Source organism: Macaca fascicularis, chromosome 14 (genome assembly GCF_037993035.2).
Source record: "Macaca fascicularis isolate 582-1 chromosome 14, T2T-MFA8v1.1".
In the NCBI taxonomy this organism is placed as follows: domain Eukaryota; kingdom Metazoa; phylum Chordata; class Mammalia; order Primates; family Cercopithecidae; genus Macaca; species Macaca fascicularis.
The window spans coordinates 70,608,036-70,629,402 of record NC_088388.1 but is presented as its reverse complement, the minus strand read 5'-3'; the positions used below and the strand labels follow the sequence as shown (position 1 = coordinate 70,629,402).

General features: G+C 51.9%; 2 protein-coding genes across 18 annotated transcripts; one reads left to right on the top strand and one right to left on the bottom strand.

The window, feature by feature from the left end:
• Positions 1–1,106: 1,106 nt before the first annotated feature.
• On the top strand, positions 1,107–16,590 carry ART1 (ADP-ribosyltransferase 1). Of its 17 annotated transcripts, none has more exons than XR_010581202.1 (7): positions 1,107–1,158; positions 8,898–9,012; positions 9,310–10,090; positions 11,091–11,132; positions 12,040–12,160; positions 13,693–15,173; positions 15,723–16,590. XR_010581202.1 is itself a non-coding variant. In XM_045370326.2 (7 exons), exons 3-7 carry the CDS (start codon positions 8,950–8,952, stop codon positions 13,835–13,837), a joined length of 1,152 nt encoding a protein of 383 aa, XP_045226261.2. In that variant the 5' UTR covers positions 1,107–1,158; positions 5,069–5,220; positions 8,898–8,949; the 3' UTR covers positions 13,838–16,590. The 17 variants fall into 17 exon arrangements, 8 of the variants coding, with proteins under 8 accessions (XP_045226261.2, XP_045226259.2, XP_045226260.2 ...); XR_010581201.1 differs by having other exon boundaries at positions 13,693–15,201; XR_012423460.1 differs by having other exon boundaries at positions 8,877–9,012; positions 13,693–15,201.
• CHRNA10 (cholinergic receptor nicotinic alpha 10 subunit) lies at positions 15,717–20,983 on the bottom strand. The gene is made up of 5 exons (XM_005578982.5): positions 20,783–20,983; positions 19,369–19,514; positions 18,782–18,936; positions 16,837–17,369; positions 15,717–16,174 (listed from the first exon to the last, which is right to left on the bottom strand). The coding sequence occupies exons 1-5, from the start codon at positions 20,841–20,843 to the stop codon at positions 15,717–15,719; spliced, it is 1,353 nt and encodes a 450-aa protein (XP_005579039.1). The 5' UTR covers positions 20,844–20,983.
• Positions 20,984–21,367: the final 384 nt, after the last annotated feature.

Here is a 21,367-nt window from a genome sequence, read left to right as displayed (position 1 = left end):
AAGCTGAGTGTTTGCAGTTGCTTGAAGAGAAGATACCACCTGGGGACAGCTTGGCCTGCTGGGACAGCCCCTGAGACCAGATCTGCTGGGATCACTGCTTTGTCCCTCTCCACTCTCTGGCTTTGGGGGATTGCTTCTCCCATCCCAGGACCTGGAACCCAAAATAAGGCCCCAAGAGATGGACTCAAATCTAGCCATTGGGGGCCAGGCACGGTGGCTCACACCTGTAATCCCAGAACTTTGGGAGGCTGAGGTGGGCAGATCCCGAGGTCAAGAGATTGAGACCATCCTGGCCAACATGGTGAAACCCCATCTCTATTAAAAATACAAAAATTCCGAGACGGGCGGATCACGAGGTCAGGAGATCGAGACCATCCTGACTAACACGGTGAAACCCCATCTCTACTAAAAAATACAAAAAACTAGCCGGACGTGGTGGCGGGCGCCTGTAGTCCCAGCTACTCGGGAGGCTGAGGCAGGAGAATTGCTTGAACCCGGAAGGCAGAGGTTGCAGTGAGCCGAGATCTGGCCACTGCACTCCAGCCTGGCGACAGAGCAAGACTCCATCTCAAAAAATAAAAAACAAAAAACAAAAAAACAACAACAAAAAAAATCTAGTCATTGGCAGGGATCCTAAGTGTAGCAGAAAGAAGTCCTCCAAGATCACCTGGCGAGTCAGAGCTGGAACTGGGACCCAGAATCCAGCCTCCTTAGTTTGAATCTCTCCTGGCACCTTGCTAAGTCTCAGTGTTCACGTGAAAGGTACAAAATCTAAGGAGATGCTCTCTGAAGCTGAGGTGCTGAAGCTTCCTCCTCTCTTCCTCCTCCTTGACTGACCAGAGTACAGGACCATGGCCAGTGAGGAGGCAGTTGTCCCAACCTGGATCCCTAGTGCTTCAGTCCACCTCCTATCTGGCTTCAGGGATTCTCTTTTTTTGTAGGACGAACACTGGGCAGGTCAGACTGAGCAGAGGCTGGTGTTCCTGAGCCCTGAGGAGACATCCAGAAATAGATGGGGGAGTGTCGTGTTTCTGAGCAGCTGTGTGGGGGAGGTGCAAGGGGTGGGGATTGACAATATCAAAAAGAAACTTGTCCTCCCCTCTCCTGGTGGCCGTGGTGGAGACCAGCAGCAGCTTCCCCACGCAGGACAAGGCCTGGGTAAGGAGCGCACCACTCTCTTCCTGGGCGTTGGGCAGGAAAAGTGGTTTTGAGGTGAAGTTTGGGAGATGAATGGTGGAATTTTAGGAGTCATGAGAACAAGTTTCCAGGAAACTTTGATGAAGTTTGGGATACTTAGGAAGGTTGGGGTCCATGGGAAGTTTGAGATTCCTGTGGGGAGATTTGGGTTCACATTCCCAGGAGGGTATGTTCAGCAAGGGCCTGGATGAGGAACTGATGAAAGAATGGCCCCAAGCAGGATGAGAGGGAGGACAGAACGGCAACTCCCTTGGGCTAGAAAAGGAGTTACTCAGCATCCCCAGCAATTTGGCCCATGCCCACCCCATCCCTCCGGCTCCCACTACATCTCCCCTGACACTGGTCACCAAGGCCAGCCACCCACCTGCTCTGCAGTGGTCTCCGCTGTTAGCTGAGCTGAGAAAGTTCCTCAGACTCTCAGCAAACATGCTGAGGCCTACCCAGTGCCTGGTCTTGGCATACATGCTCCCTGCCCTCAAGGAATTCACCGGCCAGGAGAGGAGCCAGGCACATATAAGGGCAGCACAGTGTGATAAGGACAGTGACAGAGGACAGCACAGGGTGATATGGGAGCCCAGAGGAGTCAGAGGGCTTCCTGGAGGAGGTGACCCCCCAGGTTAAGCCCTGAAGAGTGGGTAGCCAGAAGAAGGGTGTCCCAAGGAGAGGGGACAATGTGTGCAGAACCACAGGGAGGGTAACCATGGAGTCCCACCTGTGACTTTGTTCTGCACTACAGAAGCCAAGCAGGAGTGGCAGGTGCGAGCTGCAGAGGGCGTAGAGGGCCAGGATAAGGATGTTGGCCTCTGTTTTGAGGGTATGGAGGGATGTTTTGTTTGTTTGTCTGTTTGTTTGCTTTTTTTTTTCGAGATGTGTTCTTATCTGTTCCCTCATAATTTTCGTCTCTGCATTTTTCCTCTATACTTTGAGATATTTCTTCCAGTCAGTTTTGGCACAGAGGGCTTTTAAGCACATAAGGAACATGACCAGTTTAGAAACATCGCCCTCCCTGGGCAGGCAGGTTAGTGGGGCTGACTGTGGAGGGGGAGATCAGTGAGGAGGCACGGGCAAGCCTGAGCCAGGGCAGGGAGTGCGGATGTTGAAGGGAAGAAGAATCTAGGATGGACCCCTATCTCACCCAGCGTTAGTTGGCAACTATGTGAATGTTTGACAAATGATTGACTGAATGGACACCCAGGGGACCATCACGGATGACTGGGTGAATAATGGGGATGGTTTATCACGTGAGACTTGCCATGGCAAATTAACAGGAGCCACCCTGAGCTAGATTAAGCCTAAAGAGGATTTTATCACAAGGATACCATGGTATCTCATGGAACCCAAGGACCAGATGCAAAGAGACTCTAGAAAGCCAAGGAGGAGTGCGGCTCCACCTGACCTCTGGCTTCAACCATCAAGCAGCTCGCCCTCTGCCTTTCAGCCTTCTCTTTTCCTTGCTCTGGGGATCTCATCTCTTCCCTGATTTCAATTGCCTGTGACTCTCATGTCTCCTTGATTGTCCGTTCTGCTACCTCTTGGACATCTGCTTCGGGGAGTTCACATTTCCCAAAGTGAACTCACCATTTCCCCTCCAAACCTGATCATTAATTCAATACATTTTTATTGAGCATCTGCTTTGTAATGGGACTACAATAATGAGCAAAATGAGCTTTTCAAGTCTCCTCTGGTATAACATTGTGCCTACAGTAACAATAAGGCATTGTGAACTTAAACATGTGTGAAGAGGGTACATCTCACATTAAATGTTCTTGATACATGAAAGCCAAAACCAAAACAAAAGTAAATAAAACTAAAAACAGGCCAGGCGCGGTGGCTCATGCCTGTAATCCCAGCACTTTGGGAGGCTGAGGTGGGTGGATCACCTGAGGTTGGGCGTTCAATACCAGCCTGACCAACATGGAGAAACCCCATTTCTACTAAAAATGTAAAATTAGCCAGGCGTGATGGCGCGCGCCCGTAATTGCAACTACTTGGGAGACTGAGACAGGAGAATCGCTTGAACCCGGGAGGCAAAGTTTGCAGTGAGCCGAGATCGCGCCATTGCACTCCAGCCCGGGCAACGAGAGCAAAACTGTCTCAAAAAACAAAACAAAACAAAAAACACAAGGCTGGGTGCGGTGGCTCACGCCTGTAATCCCAGCACTTTGAAAGGCCTAGGCGGATGGATCACCTGAGGTCAGGAGTTCGAGACCAGCCTGGCCTGGTCAATATGGCGAAATCCCTTCTCAACTAAACACAAAAATCAGCTGGGCGTGGTTGTGGGCACCTGTAGTACCAGCTACTCGGCAAGCTGAGGTGGGAGAATCGCTTGATTCTCAGGAGGCAGAGGTTGAAGTGAGATGAGATCGTGCCACTGCACTCCAGCCTGGGCAACAGAGTGAGACCCTGTCTCAAAATAAATAAATAAATATATAAATAAAAATAAAAATAAAATGAAAATAAAGGGATACACAGAAACTTGGAAGTGACGAACATGTTTATTCCCTTGATTGTGGTAATAGTAACATGAGTGTATACTTAGTTCCAAAATCACCAAATTGTATATATTAATTATATGCAGTTTTTTGTATACCAATTATACTTCAATGAGGCTGAAACAAAAAAAGTAAAGTTTCACAGGGCTGCGTTGGAGCAGGACACTCTGCAGTCATGTAAGAATGGTGGAAGAAGATGGGCAATAAAAGAGGGGCTTCATTTTTTTTTTTTTAAGTCTACTCCACTTCTCCTCTGTGTTTCTAGTTTAAAGAATGGAAACCTGGGCCGGGCGCGGTGGCTCAAGCCTGTAATCCCAGCATTTTGGGAGGCCGAGATGGGCGGATCACGAGGTCAGGAGATCGAGACCATGCTGGCTAACACGGTGAAACCCCATCTCTACTAAAAACACAAAAAAAATGAGCTGGGCGAGGTGGCGGGTGCCTGTAGTCCCAGCTACTCGGGAGGCTGAGGCAGGAGAATGGCGTGAACCCAGGAGGCGGAGCTTGCAGTGAGCTGAGATCCGGCCACTGCACTCTAGCCTGGGCACAGAGCGAGACTCCATCTCAAAAAAAAAAAAAAAAAAAGAATGGAAACCTGGGTGTCATCCTTGATTTTTCCCTCTCTCACGTCCCCTATAGCCCATCAGACATCAAGTCTTGTAAATTCTATCTCCTAACTCTGTCTGTCCTCACTGCCATTCTCTTAGGTCCTCTGATTCCATGTCCTCAGTCTGCCTTCAAGCCTCTCCTCCCCCCAAGCCTCTGATCTATCTTGTTTACTATAGAGCAGATGCAGACAGAAACTGAGTTGCAGAGACACAATGAGAGATACAGCTGGCCCAGTGGGCTTTTGCTGCATAACCGTTTTGCCATGTGCCACAAAATCTCAGTGGCAAACAAACATTTACTCCCAGGCTCATGGTCTTCGGGTTGACAGCAAGTGGCTTATCTAAACTGGACTTGGTTGGGCAGCTCTGCTCAGGCCACTGGTCTGGCTCAGCTGGGGTCTTCCTCGCTCTGGGCTGGGCTCAGGCCTGTTCCTCATGTGTTCATTCTGGGGGTCCAGACTAAAGAAGAATCTTCCGAAGAAAAGACTCTCAGTTTCCTTCCCCCAAAAGCAGACCCATAGACAAGTACATGGGTGCAGTGAACTTCTTTATAAAGTGATCCCAAGAAATACAAGTCAGGGAGTGGCAAAGTCAGATAGAGAAGAGAAAAGCAGCCAGTTAAAAGCCTATTACCACTGTGATCAACTAGTCCCACCGGGGACCCTCTATGGGACAGGAAGTCTGACTTCCAGACCTCATTGGTTGAAGGCTGTCCTCGGGAACATTAAATCCCCTACACTTTTGGCCTGCCCTGTGCTTGCAAAAATACAGGCTCCCAGGGTGATGAAGAACGCCTCAGACACAGAAAAATGTGAGCCCTAGAAGTGGGAGGCTGACAGCCTGCGTGAGAACTATCCACTGCACCTGCATGTGGACTCGAAGACGGTGTCCGGGAATATGGGCTGAGGAAACCACAGGGTCAGGTACACTCTCTTTTACCCTGAATCCTTAGATCAACTGTCAGGAAGGCCTCTGATTGGCCTTCTTGGGTCATGTGTCCATCCATGAGCCAATCACAATGGTCAAGGCCTTAGGGCACCAGTCCTGGGGCATGTGTTCCTCTCTTGGGGTGCATAGAGTGAAAAAAAGCCTCACCTGAGCCCATGACTGGATTCTACACACAGGAAAGTGAGCAACTAGTAACAGCAGCTCTAGCCTCCTTGGTGAACTTCAAGAGACCACAGACAAGAACTCAAGTCGTTTTTTTTTTTTTGAGACGGAGTATCACTCTTGTCGCCCAGGCTGGAGAGCAATGGTGCGATCTCGGCTCACTGCGATCTCCGCCTCCCAAGTTCAAGAGATTCTCCGGCCTCAGCTTCCGCACAACACCATGCCCAACTAATTTTTTGCCTTTTTAGTAGAGACGGGGTTTCACTATGTTGGCCAGTCTGGTTTCAAACTCCTGACCTCAGGTGATCCACCCGCCTTGGCGTCCCAAAGTGCTGGGATTAGAGGGGTGAGCCACCGCACCCGCCCAGGGAAGTCGGTTTTCATAGCTCACTGCAGCCTTAACCTCCTGGACTCAAGCAATCCTCCTACCTTCAGCCTGCCGAGTTGTTGGGATTACAGATATGCACCACCACACCCTGTAGCCTGGCGTATGTATGTATGTACGTATGTATGTATTTTAATTTTTGAGACGGAGTCTTACTCTGCCGCCCAGGCTGGAGTGCAATGGCGCGATCTTGGCTCACTGCAACCTTCGCCTCCTGGATTCAAGCTATTCTCCTGCCTCAGCCTCCCGAGTAGCTGGGATTACGGGCACCTGCCCAGTTAATTTTTGTGTTTTTGTAGAGATGGGGTTTCACCACGTTGGCCAGGCTGGTCTTGAACTCCTGACCTCAGGTGATCCACCCGCCTCAGCCTCCCAAAGTTGCCCGGACGTATTTTTTTATTTTTAGTAGCGATGGTGTCTCACTATGTTGCCCAGGCTGGTTTCAAACTCCTGGGCTCAAGTAATCCTCCCACCTCAGTCTCCCAAAGTGCTGGGATTACAGGCTGGAGCCACCATGCCTGGCTGTTGTTCATAATTTTATCCGTAGTACCTGACATGCTACAGATGCTAGACAAAAAAAAAAAAAAAAAAAAAAAAAATTGTTGAATAAATGAGTAAGCAGCTTTTGAGGGGGAGAAGATAATGAGCTCCATTTTGGACATGTGGAATTTGGTAAAAACTACTGCTAACTCCATTGCCCAGAGAAGCTCATACTTCACATTTAAATTGTGTATTGGCAATTACAGGTCTTAGATTTGAAGATTAATTATAGACACATAGAATCCCAGTGTCTTAGAGTCACTGAACTATCCAAACTTAGGTCTCCCCAGAGCCAGAGATGATAAAGCAGCGACGCTTAACCTAAATGAGATTGGAGGCAGAAGCATAACCACCGTGATATTTATGTAACATTTGTTTGAAGGCGCATATATTCATTTTCTAAGGGGAGGTTTCAGCTTTTATCAGATTCCAAAAGATAAAGGCCCATTGACTATATTACCATTTGTGTACAGAAAGAAAACAGAGGCTGGAAGCTTTGACTCATACCTGTAATCCCAGCATGCTGGGAGGCCAAGGTGGGTGGACTGCTTGAGCCCAGGAATTCGAGATCAGCCTGGGCAACATGGCAAAACCCCATCTCTACAAAAAATATAAAAATAAGCCAGGCATCGTGTTGTGTGCCTGTAGTCCCAGCTACTTGGGAGGCTGAGGCAGGAGGATCGATTGAGCTCAGAAGGTCAAGGCTGAAGTGAGCTATGATCATGCCACTGTACTCCAGCCTGGGCAACAGAGCAAGACCCTGCCTCAAACAAACAAAAAAAGTAGATACCATTTTGCCTACCAGTTAAATGGAAATTAAAAAGAGATCAATCATATTCAGCAATGGCAAAGATGTGGAATAAAGGGCACTCTCATCCATTGTTGGTGGGGTGGTAGTTTCTATCAAAATAAAAAGTATTCATATTCTTTAGATCTCATTTTACTTCTCAAAATCTTTCCTATAAAAACATGCACACCAGTGAAACCCCGTCTCTACTAAAAAATACAAAAAATTAGCCGGGCGAGGTGGCGGGCGCCTGTAGTCCCAGCTACGCGGGAGGCTGAGGCAGGAGAATGGTGTGAACCCGGGAGGCGGAGCTTGCAGTGAGCTGAGATCCGGCCACTGCACTCCAGCCTGGGCGACAGAGCGAGACTCCGTCTCAAAAATAAAATAAAATAAAATAAAATAAATAAAAACATGCACACAAGTAGACAAGGATTTATATACGTAAATATTCACTGTAGTATTATGTATAATATTTTAAAATTAGGAAAAAAATCTAAGTGTTCATAAGTATGAAATGGTTAATTATGGTTTATACCGTGAGATAAACCAAGCTGCCATTATGTGAGCAAGGGAGGTATGTATGTACTGACATGGAAGGAAGTTCATGATATTTTTTTCCTGAGGAAAAAAGGTAATAAAGTGTGTATGTGTAAGCATGTTTCCTTTTAGTTCTTAAAAAAATGACAATAGGGTCAGCGCGGTGGCTTATGCCTGTGATCCCAACACTTTGGGAGGCCGAGGTGGGCGGATCACCTGAGGTCAGGAGTTCGAGACCATCCTGGCCAGCATGGTGAAACCCTGTCTCTACTAAGAATACCAAAATTAGCTGGGCGTGGAGGCAGGCACCTGCAGTCCCAGCTACTCCAGAGGCTGAGGCAAAAGAATCACTTGGACTCGGGAGGTGGAGGTTGCAGTGAGCCAAGATCACGCCACTGCACTCCAGCCCGGGCAACAGAGTGAGACTTGGTCTCAGAAAAAAAAAAAGAAAAAAGAAAAGAAAAAAAAAAAAAAAAAAAGGAAACTGCCAGTTTCAATCCAGACCCAATGCCTGGACACCCTCTTCTTGGAGACACTTCAGGCACTCCACCTGTCCCCCAACAGGGAGGGTGTGGAACGCTTGTGGTTCATGCTGCTTGCTTTGGGGAAACCATTATCCTCTGTCTTCTCCTGCTTTTCTGATCCCCTCTTTCCCCAGCACCTGGGGTTTATATCTGTCCCTCCCTGGAAGCATGGAAGGCTCATTCCACAAGAGGACTGCAGGGAGTGGGGGCAACCGGTGGACCAAGCCCTGCTCTAAGTCTGTTCCTGGAGTCCTGCTAAGGCCCCACCAGCTGCACACTCCTGGATCTGCCCCCATCCCAACCCCATAACCCCTGTGAGGTGAAGCCCAGCTCTCTCACCGTGGCTGTCAAGTCCCTTCATGACTGGCCCATCTTCCCAACGTTCCTACCCTGCGAGCTCTGCCAGCCTAGATGACATGTCTTTCCCTCTTTACATCCTCAGTTCCCACCTCCAATACATTTGCTTTTTCCATTCCTGCTGCACAATATCTCCCAGTCTCCACTTGCTGACATTTTAGTCTCTTGTTCATCCTGCAAGACCCTGTTCACGTCACTCCTCCAGGAAGTCACGCATGTTCCTTCCAGCAAGAAAGGTCCTCTCTCTTCTGAGCCTCCATGTCTGTCTTGTGACTCTCAGTGCCAAGCACTAGGAATGGCACAGACTAAGTGTCGATTCATGTTTATTAAACTATACAGATTAACACTGCAATTTTCCAGATGAGGAAACTGAGACTCAAAGAGAGACAGCAACTGGCCCAGGGTCACCAGCATGCAGATGCCTGCTATGATGTCTCTGCTTCTTGTGTCTGTGGGCCTCATGGAAGCACTTCAGGTACGGGCATCCCCCACTGTTCCCACCCAGCAGGGAACTGAGCCATCAGCTTCTTCTGAACCCTGGAAGGAGAGAGGAAAGAATGCCTGACGCTTCCCTTGGGGATCACTCAGCCCAAGGGGACAGCCCCAGATGCTAGTCTTGGGGAAATTATAGCCAGAGGTTCCCAATCCCCTTCCCCACCAGGTGTGTTTGGGGCCCTTCCTGCCTTTCTCAGTGGAGGGGAGAGCTGGATGGCAGGGGACTCATTCTCTCAGGGGCCTATCCTCTCAGTCCCTGCTGCTCCTGCCCCCTCAGGCCCAGAGCCACCCCATCACACGACGAGACCTCTTCTCTCAAGAGATGCCGCTGGACATGGCCCTGGCTTCCTTTGATGACCAGTACGCTGGCTGTGCTGCTGCCATGACAGCTGCTCTTCCAGATCTCAACCACACGGAGTTCCAGGCCAACAAGGTGTATGCAGACGGCTGGACACTGGCAAGCAGCCAATGGCAGGAGCGCCAGGCCTGGGGGCCAGAGTGGAGTCTCAGCCCTACCCGTCCACCCCCGCCACCCCTGGGCTTCCGCGATGAGCATGGGGTGGCCCTCCTGGCCTACACAGCCAACAGCCCCCTGCACAAGGAGTTCAATGCAGCCGTGCGTGAGGCAGGTCGCTCCCGGGCCCACTACCTCCATCACTTCTCCTTCAAGACACTCCATTTCCTGCTGACCGAGGCCCTGCAGCTCCTGGGCAGGGGCCAGCGTCCACCCCGGTGCCACCAGGTGTTCCGAGGTGTGCATGGCCTGCACTTCCGGCCAGCAGGGCCCGGGGCCACTGTGAGGCTGGGGGGCTTTGCTTCCGCCTCCCTGAAGAATGTTGCGGCCCAGCAGTTTGGTGAGGACACCTTCTTTGGCATCTGGACCTGCCTCGGGGCCCCTATCAAGGGCTACTCCTTCTTCCCTGGAGAGGAAGAGGTGCTGATCCCCCCCTTCGAGACCTTCCAAGTGATCAATGCCAGCAGACCGGCCCAGGGCCCCGCCCGCATCTACCTCCGGGCTCTGGGCAAGCGCAGCACCTACAACTGCGAGTACATCAAAGGTAGGAGGGCAAGCGCCAGTCAGCACCTGTGCAGAAGGTGGGCCTTCCACATCCACCAGGGACTTCGGCAAACCCAAGCCCCTATCTCCTGTGTCCCAGGGATACATAAATACAACCAGTCATATCCACCAGCTCCCAACCCCTTCCATCTAAGGGGAGACATAACCTTTTGAGGGGTGCACTTACTGCCCTTGAAGGGATCTAAGCCATAGTTGGCCACTTGCCTGCTGGGTGGCTGGAAAGGTTTCCTGGCCAAGGGAGGGGTCTCTGACCATTTGGGCGGGCAAGCAGGCCTGGTCGGGCTTTTCTCCTGGTCAGAGGCTGGAAGGGAATTATTTTCCAGCCAGATTATTGATACCTAAAGAGCTGTTGCCAGAAATGAGTAGGAGCCCCAACCTCAGTTTCTGAGAAGAGTGCATTTATGAGCTGGAAGAAGAATTCTGTGCTGGGTGGGGTGGTGGGGGCAGGGAGACAGCAGCTGGGTGCTGTGCCCCTAAGGTCACACTCAGGCTGTGGTCGGGAAGTGGTAGACGCTCCTCCTGTCCATGTCCCCAGCACAGGCCAGAAGAACCACCACGGGGATGGGCCCAGGTTCTTAATTTCTGAAGGGCTAAGGACTTCACTTCCTATCTTGGACAGCAACAGGAGCATGCATGAGTTGACATAAGGTGAGGAGGGCATGCAAAGAACACAAACCAGGCTGGGGCGAGGCATGGAAGAGGGAGAGGTGAGTGTGGCAGGGAGGCAAAGTTACAGGCCCAGGGAGCAGGAGTGCCCCAGAGTCGACCCTGGCTTTGATGGCCCACTCCCCCTTCTGGCCCTGCTTCTCATGGGTTGAGGCAAACCTAGTCAAGGAAGTTCCACCATGAAAGAGCAGAATTAGGGGGAAATGTACCAACCTCTCCTAGAACAAGTCAGGAATGGACCACCAGGGCTCTGAGGTCCCTTTCCATCCTGAGAGCTCCTGAGCCTTTCATTCTTTACTGTTTCTTTTCTATAGACAAGAAGTGCAAGTCTGGGCCTTGCCATCTGGATAATTCAGGTAAGAGCTGCAGGCACCTGTGGGACTCAGTTCATCCCTGACCCCATCACCTGGATCTTTTTTTTTTTTTTTTTTTTTTAAGACGGAGTTTTCACTCTTGTTGCCCAGGCTGGAGTGCAATGGCACGATCTCAGCTCACTGCAACCTCCGCTTCCCAGGTTCAAGCCATTCTCCTGCCTCAGCCTCTTGATTACAGCTGGGATTACAGGCGCCCGCCACCACGCCTGGCTAATGTTTTGTATTTTTAGTAGAGACCACAGCCTGAGCTGGACCTTAGGGGCACAGCACCCAACTGCTGTCTCCCTGCCCACCATGTTGGCCAGGCTGGCCTCGAACTCCTGACCTCAGGGGATCCATCCACCTTGGCCTCCCAAAGTGCTGGGATTACAGACGTGAGCCACCATGCCCGGCCCACTTGGATCTTTTATAAGGAAACAACCTCATTAATAATAATAATAAAAAAAGTGCACTCACTGAAGTGGCACCTTGGGGGTTGCCAGCCTTAGCCAGGAGATGAGTGTGTGGGAGAGCAGATGGTTGGGGGAGCAGAGACACCTGCTCTCCAGCCTGGGTCTGCCTGTCCTTTGCAGGAAAAGGCCACTGATCAGGCCCCCGAGAGATTCAGGCTGCAGTGAAGTGAGGGATGGAAGGGCTGCTCCCCGCAACGTCCTCCTTTGGTCCTTCTCTGCCTCCCAGTGCAGAACCCACTGTCTCTGTCACTGCCCTCAGGGCTCCCCCAAACCCACCTTCGAAGGCCAGCTTTGGGTGCTGGAGGCCTGGGCTCTAGTCCAGGCTCTGCTCTTTCTCTATGACCAACCCATTCTTTCTCTGTGCCTCAGTTTCTTGGTGTGTATAATAAGCAAATTGGACCAGATGATCTCCAGCTGTGACTCTTCTCTTCCCTCAGACACTTGGTGTGCCAAGGCCTACCCAGGTCACCATGTCTCTAGGTGGGAATGGGCCATTTCCAGGGAAGAAGCAGCAGTTCCTCCCCAAGCCTTTAGAACTCCTCTGTCCTTCAGAACTCTGTAAGTGGGCACGAAGGACCCCCCAGCTTCCTCTGATCCACTCCAGGCACATCATGCCATTCATTCTCACCACGCCCCAATGGTACTGTCATCACCTCTGTTCTGCAGATGACAGTACCAAGGTACAAAGACGCAAAGAGAAGCCAGGCGCGGTGGCTCACGCCTGTAATCCCAGCACTTTGGGAGGCCAAGATGGGCGGATCACCTGCGGTCAGGAGTTCGAGACCAGCCTGACCAACATGGAGAAACTCCGTCTCTACTAAAAATACAAAATTAGCTGGGCGTGGTGGTGCATGCCTGTAATCCTAGCTACTTGGGAGGCTGAGGCAGGAGAATCTCTTGAACCTAGGAGGCAGAGGTTGCTGTGAGCCAAGATTGTGCCGTTGCACTCCAGCCTGGGCAACAAGAGTGAACCTCTGTCCCAAAACAAAACAAAACAAAACAAAAACAAAAACATTAAAGGTGCAAAGAGGAGAAGCAAGCAGCCCTGTGCCACCCAGCTACTAAGAAGTGGAGTCCAGAGAGCCTGGCTCTAGAGCCAAACTCTGAACCACCACACCAGGATGGTTTTCATCCCTCCCCAGACATCATCCCATCCCATCCCATCCATCTCATCTTTATTGCACAGTAATCTATGGGAAGGAGGCGGAACAGGAGGCATTACCCATTTCATATGGTCAAGTGAGACCCAGAGACAAATTATTTGCTCAAGGTGACAGTGAGTTCATGGCAGAGCCAGGATCAGAAGCCAAGTTTCCAGCCTCCCAGGCATCTTTGAGTTTTGATGATATAATTCCAGTAACTGGAAAAGTTTAGGATTTCTCCTCCTAGTCCACCCCACACCTCTCCTACTAGGGTTTGGGCAAAGGAGCCAAGTTCAGCCACAGTAGATCCCACTCTGATCTTAAATCCACGTTACATCCCACTCTGAAGCACCTTATTTGTGGCAATAGAAAGCAGTTAAGTTAGACACAATGACCTCCGGAAGAGAAACTGGGACTCTAATTGGTCTCCTCGTCTCTGTCTACCTTCCTAAATTCTTTATTTAAAAAAATTTTTTTTTCACTCTGTCACCCAGGTTGGAGTGCAGTGGCACCACTACGGCTCACTGTAGCCTCAAACTCTTGGGCTCAAGTGATCCCCCCACCTCAGTCTCCCAAGTAGCTTGGACTACAGATATATGCCACCATGCCTGGCTACTTTTTGTATTTTTTGTAGAGAAGGGGTCTCCCTATGTTGCCCGGGTTGCCTAAAATTGTTTAAAGCAGTCAAATTTAGCAGTGGGGGCATTGTACATCAACTTTAGTGACACTAGTGTTAGTAAGTTCTGATAACACATTACCATTGGACCAGCGCCTCCCTAAACTTGATCTTTATCTCTGTTGCCTGTGGCAATTTTGTATATCAGTCTGTCCAGCTCACTCTGCCAATCTCTCCACCTTGAATCTGTGTGTCCCCACTTTGCTCCTGTGCTCCTAAATACCTCTTTTTCTCTCTCTCTCCCAAAACCTCTCTGCCTGTTTTCTCTGCAGCCATGGGTCAGAGCCCCCTCTCTGCAGTTTCGTCTCTGCTGCTGCTGCTCTGGTTCCTCGCAGTGAGGGCCTTTCCAGACAGTCCAGGCCTCCTTTGATGCATGAGACACGGGACAGCCTCACCTGCTGCCTCTGCCCATCCTGAGGATGTTGGCAATGTGTGCTTTCAGTGTAATCAAGATTCCTGGCAACCCCATCTGCAGGGAACTCTGGGACCTTCTCTGGTAGCTGCCAGACCTGCTGGTGGAGAAACAGGAGACAATTTGGGGACTGAACCTTACCCAGGGCTCTAGGAGTGAGACTCTGAATAAAGGGTTGGGCCGGCGGTGTGGGGGGTACTTCAAGACAGGCAGCAACTCACTTGGAGATAGAAAGACTTCAGTTGATTTGGGGGGTGACTGGAGAGGAAAGCACTTCGCAGTGATACCTGTTGGTGTTACTCAGATGCCTCACATGTCCATCTGGAAAGCTCTTGTTCACTCCTCCAGGAAGCCTTCTGTGACCTCTCCCACCCAGCTGGGGTAGTGACCCTGCCTCTGTGCTTCCACAGAGCCCTGAATGCTTCCGTATACCACATGTCCATGTCTGTCTGCCATGTCAAACTGTGAGCTTCCTGAGGGAAGGGACTGGGTCAGAGGCACAGAGGTAGTGCCAGGAAATGTGTGAAACTCAGAAAGGAACAAATACCTGTGAATGGCTGGTCCCTGCACTGCCCCTGCCTTGGACACTGTCAAGCTCTCAGTGTCCGAGTGTGAGAATGGGGTGGACGGTGCCTAACTCCAGCACACAGAGAGAAGGAGAGATGGAAGAGAGAGCTCTAGTCCTCCATCAGCACCTCAGCCAAATCCCATTCTTTTGTCAGCACAGATGTAACTTCTGCTCTAATCCATGAGTCCTGAGGCTCCTCTCATCATGGCTCACTGTAGCCTCAAACTCCTGGGCTCAAGAGATCCTCCCACCTCAGCCTCCCAAGTAGCTGGGACTACAGATACGTGCCACCACACCTAATTTTTGTGTTTTTTGTAGCGACAGGGTCTCCCTAGGTTGCCTAAGTTCTTTTTTTTTTTTTTAAGCTCGTCATATTTAGCAGTGGGGGGTTATATACCAACTTTAGTGACAGTGACATTAATAAGTTCTGATAATCCACTACCATGGACACCAGCGATACATGGACAGCTGGGAAAGCGTTATTTCTGGATGTGTCTGTGAGGGTTTTCAGCAGGAGACTGGCGTGTGAGTTGATGGACTAAGTGGCAAGTTCCACTCTCAATGTGGGAGGGCATGGAGAAGACAAAAAAGTAGGAGAAAGGCAAATTCATGCTCTTTCCTGGAGCTGGGACATCCTTCTCTTACCATTGGACATTAGAACTTCAGGTTCTCAGGCTTTGAACTTGGACTTGGACTTGCACCAGTGGCCATGAGACAGACCTGAAGTACAGACAGACCTGGACCCCCAGCTTCCACTACCACAGACCTCAAGGGTAATACAGGGCATCGAGGAGGTGCTAGGTACACGCTTACTTTATTGAGTCGGGGATTTGGGGCCAAATGTCTGTAGGGCCTCCTGCTCTGGAAACTCAACTGAGAATCCCCAATCCTTTTCCCTGAGCCCCTCGGCAGGGAAAGGTAAGACCCAATGCCCTGCAAAGAAGCCACCTAGGAAGGAAGACAGGAAACGGAGCAGTTCAGTTCAGTTTCTCATAATAACCCGCACGCTCTCCACTGAGAGCTCTAGTACCCAGCACAAACAATTCTGTCCCTCCAAGACTGTACTCTGTGACCTTGGCCTTTGTAGAGTTCTTCTTTTTTTTTGGAATTAGGGGAGTGGCAGGCTCTGGATTTCCGTTAGTTAGGGTGTGTAGACAATGAGTGCTCCCTTGTGGATTGTGAAGTCAAGTGTCCCAGGGTCTTAGGAGCAGTGGGGAGAGACTGGCTGGCTTAAAGACCAGCAACCACTTGGCCATGGCTGTCCTTTTCTGGAGGAGCTGTGGCTGCAGCAGATCCCTGTGACTTAGTCCTACCCTTCACAGGGCCTGCACCAGCACCAGGAGGCTCATGACCAGGGCCATGGAGAAGAAGATGCCCAGGAAGAAGCGGTCCATCACACGGGCCAGGCGCTTCCAGTCCTCATGGCAGCGCTGTGCAGCTCGGTGGCTGCGGAAGGTATTGGCAATGGTGGCTACATGGTGCAGTAGGGCTTCCTGGTGGCATAGACATCGTGGCTCGTGGCAAGGGCCCGCTGGGGGGCCACCTCCTCCTTTGGGAGACTGGGGGCTAGGGGATAACTCAGGTGACCTGGACTGCCCACAGGGCTCCCCTCTTTCCTGCACGCACAGGCTCTGTGCCAGGTGTCCCAGCAGGAGGGCCCTAGCCCAGGCTGGCACTGGGCGGGCACTGGGACCACAGTAATGCAGGTTCATGATAAGGATAGTGAGTGCTGTTGAGAATGTGACCATGGTCATAGTGGCCATGTAGTACTTCCCTGCAAGAGAGACAGAAAGCCAATTGGGACTCAAAACAAAAAGCCTGTGGATCCTGAGCTTCCTAGTCACCTCTACACAAATGGAAATAAGCCCACCATGAGGCTCTCCAGACCCTCCAAGCCCCATGGATGGAAGCAGGAAGGAGGTAAGGGCCAAGTTCTCCCCATCCTTCATTCCTACATGTGGGTCATCAGAAGCTACTGCTCCCTAATTGCTCCCCTCACTGCTGGAAGCTGCACTCATACACAATCCAGGACAGTCCCACTCTCAAATAACGATGGGCATGAGCTGGGGCAAGATACGAATCCTTTTTGTACAAATGGGATAACCAGAGGACCTACTTCCTAGGTTTGTGGTGATGTTTACCTGAGTTAATAAAGGTCAAGTGCTTAGGGGAGTGCCTGGCACACAGTGAGCAGTCGATGGATTTTGCCTATTACTAGGATCTGGGGATACTGATGTTCCACCATCAAGACCCAGTCGTGAGAGGTGTTCTCCCTGGAAGGAGCTAATCCTTTCCCCTCAAAATTAGGGGACGTTCCCAGGACGCCCCCGCCTCATTCTCTGAAGCGGGCCGTTCGGCAGACCCAGGCCCTGTCGCGGCCCCGCCCTGGGGGGTCCCCGGCGCATCGTCAGGTTCCCCCGCACCTCCGCTGCTCACCGATGAGCGGCACGCTCTCGGCCGGCGGCATGCTCTCGGCCAGCAGCAGCTGGAAGACGGTGAGCGCCAGCAGCACCGTGACGCCCAACGACACCTTCTCGCCCGAGTCGGCGGGCAGGTGGAAGGCGAGCGGCGCAAGCAGCGAGATGAGCACGCAGGGCAGCAGCAGGTTGCACACGTAGGCGGCGGCGCGGCGGTGCAGCAGCAGCGTGAAGGTGACGTCGGGGTAGGGCTCTGAGCAGCAGCCGTAGGTGAGCACGCGCCGCTGCGCCGGCATACCCAGCACGCGCCACTCCACGTTCTCCACGAAGTCTGCCAGGCTGGCGGCAGCGCCGCGCGGCCGCACATCCAGTTGGTGCCCGCCGTGAGTCCAGGAGCCGAACGTCAGGCCGCAGCGCTGGGCGTCGAACGGGAAGGCCGCCACGTCCACGGGGCACGAGCTGCGCGTGATGGCCGGTGCGTCCCAGCGCACGGTGCCATCGTGGCGTAGGACCACGTTGGTGCTGGCCGAGCCTGGCGGCTGCGCGTCCGCCCTGCGGGCAGGCGGGGCGGGGCTTGGCTCACTCAGGCTGTCCAGCCCGAGAAGCAGCCCTGGAGTCCAGGACCCCAGGGCAGACCCCCAGGGTCTGAAAGAAACCAAAACTTCTCCCCAGAATATTGAGGCTCATTAAGTTCGAGACACGACGCAGGGGAGCACCTGGCCCCAGCAGCTGCTGGCCTGATGGCAAGACACCAGCCCTTCCTTGCTGGAGACAGCACTTGCTTTTCCAAAGGGCACCAGTAGGTGCCAGAGGAATCTGGGAACAGATTTTACCCTCTTCCCACGTTTTCTCGCCTTTTAAAGGCTGGAACTGCTCTCCTTTGTCTTGCCACTATTTACAACTTACTGGATCTTTCTTGAATTTCTATTTAAGCAAGGCCTCTAAGCCACTGCCTTCAGAGAGAAATACTTTTGAACTAAGGCCTCTCCCGTGATGGGTACAGCAGGTTAATAAACTTCTGCTTGTGGCCGGGCACGGTGGCTCACGCCTGTAATCCCAGCACTTTGGGAGGCCGAGGCGGGTGGATCACGAGGTCAGGAGATCGAGACCAACCTGGCTAACACGGTGAAACCCCGTCTCTACTGAAAATACAAAAAAATTAGCCAGGCGTGGTGGTGGGCGCCTGTAGTCCCAGTTACTTGGGGGGCTGAGGCAGGAGAATGGCGTGAACCCGGGAGGCGTTGCTTATAGTGAGCGGAGATGGCGCCACTGCACTCCAGCCTGGGAGACTGCGTCTCAAATAAATAAATAAATAAATAAATAAATAAATAAATAAACTTCTGCTTGTTTTTCTTTCGTTAATTTGACTCTCGTTTTCAGAACAAAGCAACACAGAGGGTGGAGTGCACCTAGAGAGACCCGCTGCTTGGAAGGGGTGGCGCCTAAAGGGCCCAGAAGGGACACAGATGTAGCCAGAGGACGTATAAACAGGCCTCTGCAGAACCCAGAGGCAACTCCGGGACACACAATGACTTCCCTTGGGGACATCTGCAAAACTTATAGAGGGGCCCCAGAGAAAATATGCAGAGGGGCCCCAGAGAAAATAAAGCAGTGTTCCAGATGTCCTGGAGGAAAGAGAACCTTAGACAGGCTCTTGGGGGAGCCCTGAGAAACTTAGGGCTAAAAATGTGCCCTAGAGAGGCCCTTGTGATCCAGGCATCTGCCCTGGACCACACAGTAGGTTCCCAGGAGACGTTCAGCCTGGGCTGGCCTGGGATAGCCTAAAGTGGGGGTGCCATGGAGGGGCTGTGAATGCCTGGCAGCTTAGAAGGGTCCTGGGGAAAAGTTTCCAGGGCAGCATGGCAACCGGGTTGTGTGGTAGGGAGAGGGGATCAGTGCACACCCATGGCTAAGGGCAAGTCTAGAGAGGGGTAGGAGAGGGGAAGAGCCCAGATAGGCAGTACTTGTTATAGAGTACGATGTCTGGCCGCCACACAAGACTGCTGGGGATGCGGATGGCATCCAGGCCGCCATAGGCATTGGGGTCCCATTGTAGGTAGGCATCTGTCCACTCCTGCCGTATCCACAGATACAGGGTCAGCACCTGGTTCCGTTCATCCTAGTGGGGGCAGGGGATGGCAGAGATGTGGACATGTATATGCATATCCTGCCCCGTCTGTGCACACTCCCCTGCAGGGCTCTGGTCAGCACCCACAAACCTGACTTGTCCATACTGTCCAGTTCCCACCCAGACCTGACTTTGCCATGTGACCTTAGTGGGCTCTTCTCTTTTCTGGGCCTATTTCCTCAGCAGTTATATGAGGTGAGAATCCCCGCTTAGCAGGGATTCAATAAGTTCAGGAGTGCAAAATGTTGGGCACAAGGTAGGCACCCAACAGTCAGTATCCAACAGTTGGTAACTGCTATCTTTGTTAATATTAACATTTACAGAAAAGGAATTTCTGTGGAGAGAAATCCCAGTCTCTCACCCCTTCATTTCTTGACACTGTGACAGGTAAGACTCCACAGCTGTACCACTACCACAACGCACCATGTCGATGATCTGGGACAGTGTCACCTCCAGGGTCACATTCAGAGTCTGGTCTGTGTCTGCCACAGGTCTCAGGGCACTCGTGTAGTTGGCGAAGAGGTCACGGAACAGCTTGAGAGCCAGCCGGCCCTCAGCTCCCAGGCACTCTGGAGGGTCAGTAAGGAGGGTTGTCCATCCCAGGCCCTAGTCCCAGGGCCTTTGCTCACACCCTCCACTCCCAGGGCTGAGGCCCTGTCCTTATGAGTGTCCTCCTGTGTCTGCCCTTTCTTGCTCTAGCTGTGGCTCTAGTTCCTCCCTGGCTTGCCTGCAGGGACACACAAGATAAAGGCCATGGAGTGAATTGTTACTATCTTTTGGCACTAGGCTGACAAATTTCTCCTCCACCCTTCCCTTTTCAAGGACCTGGAGTCTGCCTGCCTCTCCACAAATGCTAGAGGGATCCAAACAAGCCACAAGAGTCCAGACTTTCACCTAGGGATTCTGAACCCCACTGCTCTGCCCCCTCCTGTCTCTCTCAAACCTGTTTCCACTTCTCCATCTCAAGCTGGTTTCTTCAAAACTTCTGATGCGATGGAACATTCCTTCCTTCTGAAAACACACTCTTCCCCAGGCTTTCCTGACACACATTTTCCTCAATCCCTGACCTAAATATTGTTCCCATGAATACTGTCCTTGGCTTCCTTCTTTTTCTTCATCCCAGATTTTTCTCCTGAGCTCCAGACCCAAATAGAGTACAGTCCACTCCTGAGTTTCCCACAGGCACTTTCAACTGAACTCGCTTCCTCCCTCCATGCTCTGAAACCTACTTCCTATCCCATGTTTCCTATCTCAGCAAATAGCATGCCCTCAGCTGCAATAGTGACCTCAGCTGGAAATCTGGGAATTATCCCTCCCTTCTCCCTCTCCTGCCTCCTCCTCTTGGAATCCAGTTAATCTCCAGATCCTGTCAGATCATTCAAATCCTCCAGATTTCGCTAAACATGATCTTGAGTCTGCCCTCTCCCCTCCAGGCCAGGCCCTTCCCTTCACTGTCACCCCCTCCCCCGAGGCTCACCTCCTACCCCTCCCATGCCCATAGACCATGCTTTTAAGCATGTACATCTGATCAGGCTAGTATGCTGCTGAAACCTTTCAGTGCTGCCCCCATCGTCTGCAGGAGAAAGACCTGGCCTGGCCGGCAGGCCCTTCAGCATCTGGCCCCTCTGATTTTCCCAACCCTGTCTCTGGAAGCTCCCCACTCATTGTTCCCACCTTAGCCAGGCAAGTCTCCTCTCACCCACTTCAGCACCCCTCTTCTCCACACTCCCCGAATACAGAGCTTGTTCTCAAAACAGGTACTGAGGAGAAACACAAGAGAGACTACATGGAAAGGGATTTTGGGAGAACAGGAATAGCAGCACCACGAGCTTCATACCTGCAGGGAGTAGAAACAGAAGCAGAAGGCCCAGGCTGAGGTGGTGGCTCCGGAGCCCCATGGTCCTGGCACTGCAAGAGGTGGGGCAGGTCTCTGGGTGTGACGCCTCCTGGCCAGACCTAGGGCAAAATTAGGCCCAGCTGGCAAGGATGGTATGGACAGTACCTAGAAGTCAGAAGTAAGACTGAGATCTCTGGCGGGTACAACCACCCTCCAGCGGGCCCTGCAGCCCCTCCAGTCTTCTGATCCTCCAATTTGTGCCTGCCCCTGGAGTTTAGTACTTGGTCTGTCTTTCTTCTCTGCTGGTCCTTGCCTCTTCTGGCCTCTGCCTCTGCCCTTTCCTATGCTCCCCACCCGCTTTGCCTTTCACTCTGTCTCTGTTTCCTTCTCTTTCCCTCTGTAACTTTCTTGGTCTCTCTGCCTCCCTGACTCTGATCGCCCCCTGCCTGCCTCTTTCCACTCTCTCTCCCTTTCTCCTACTTCTGTTTCATCCCTCATTCCTTCCTTCCTTCTTCCATTCCCCACACCTGGACTCTAGATGGGCCTGCTGCTCTCTCAGCAGAACAGGGACCAGGGACTCCCTTG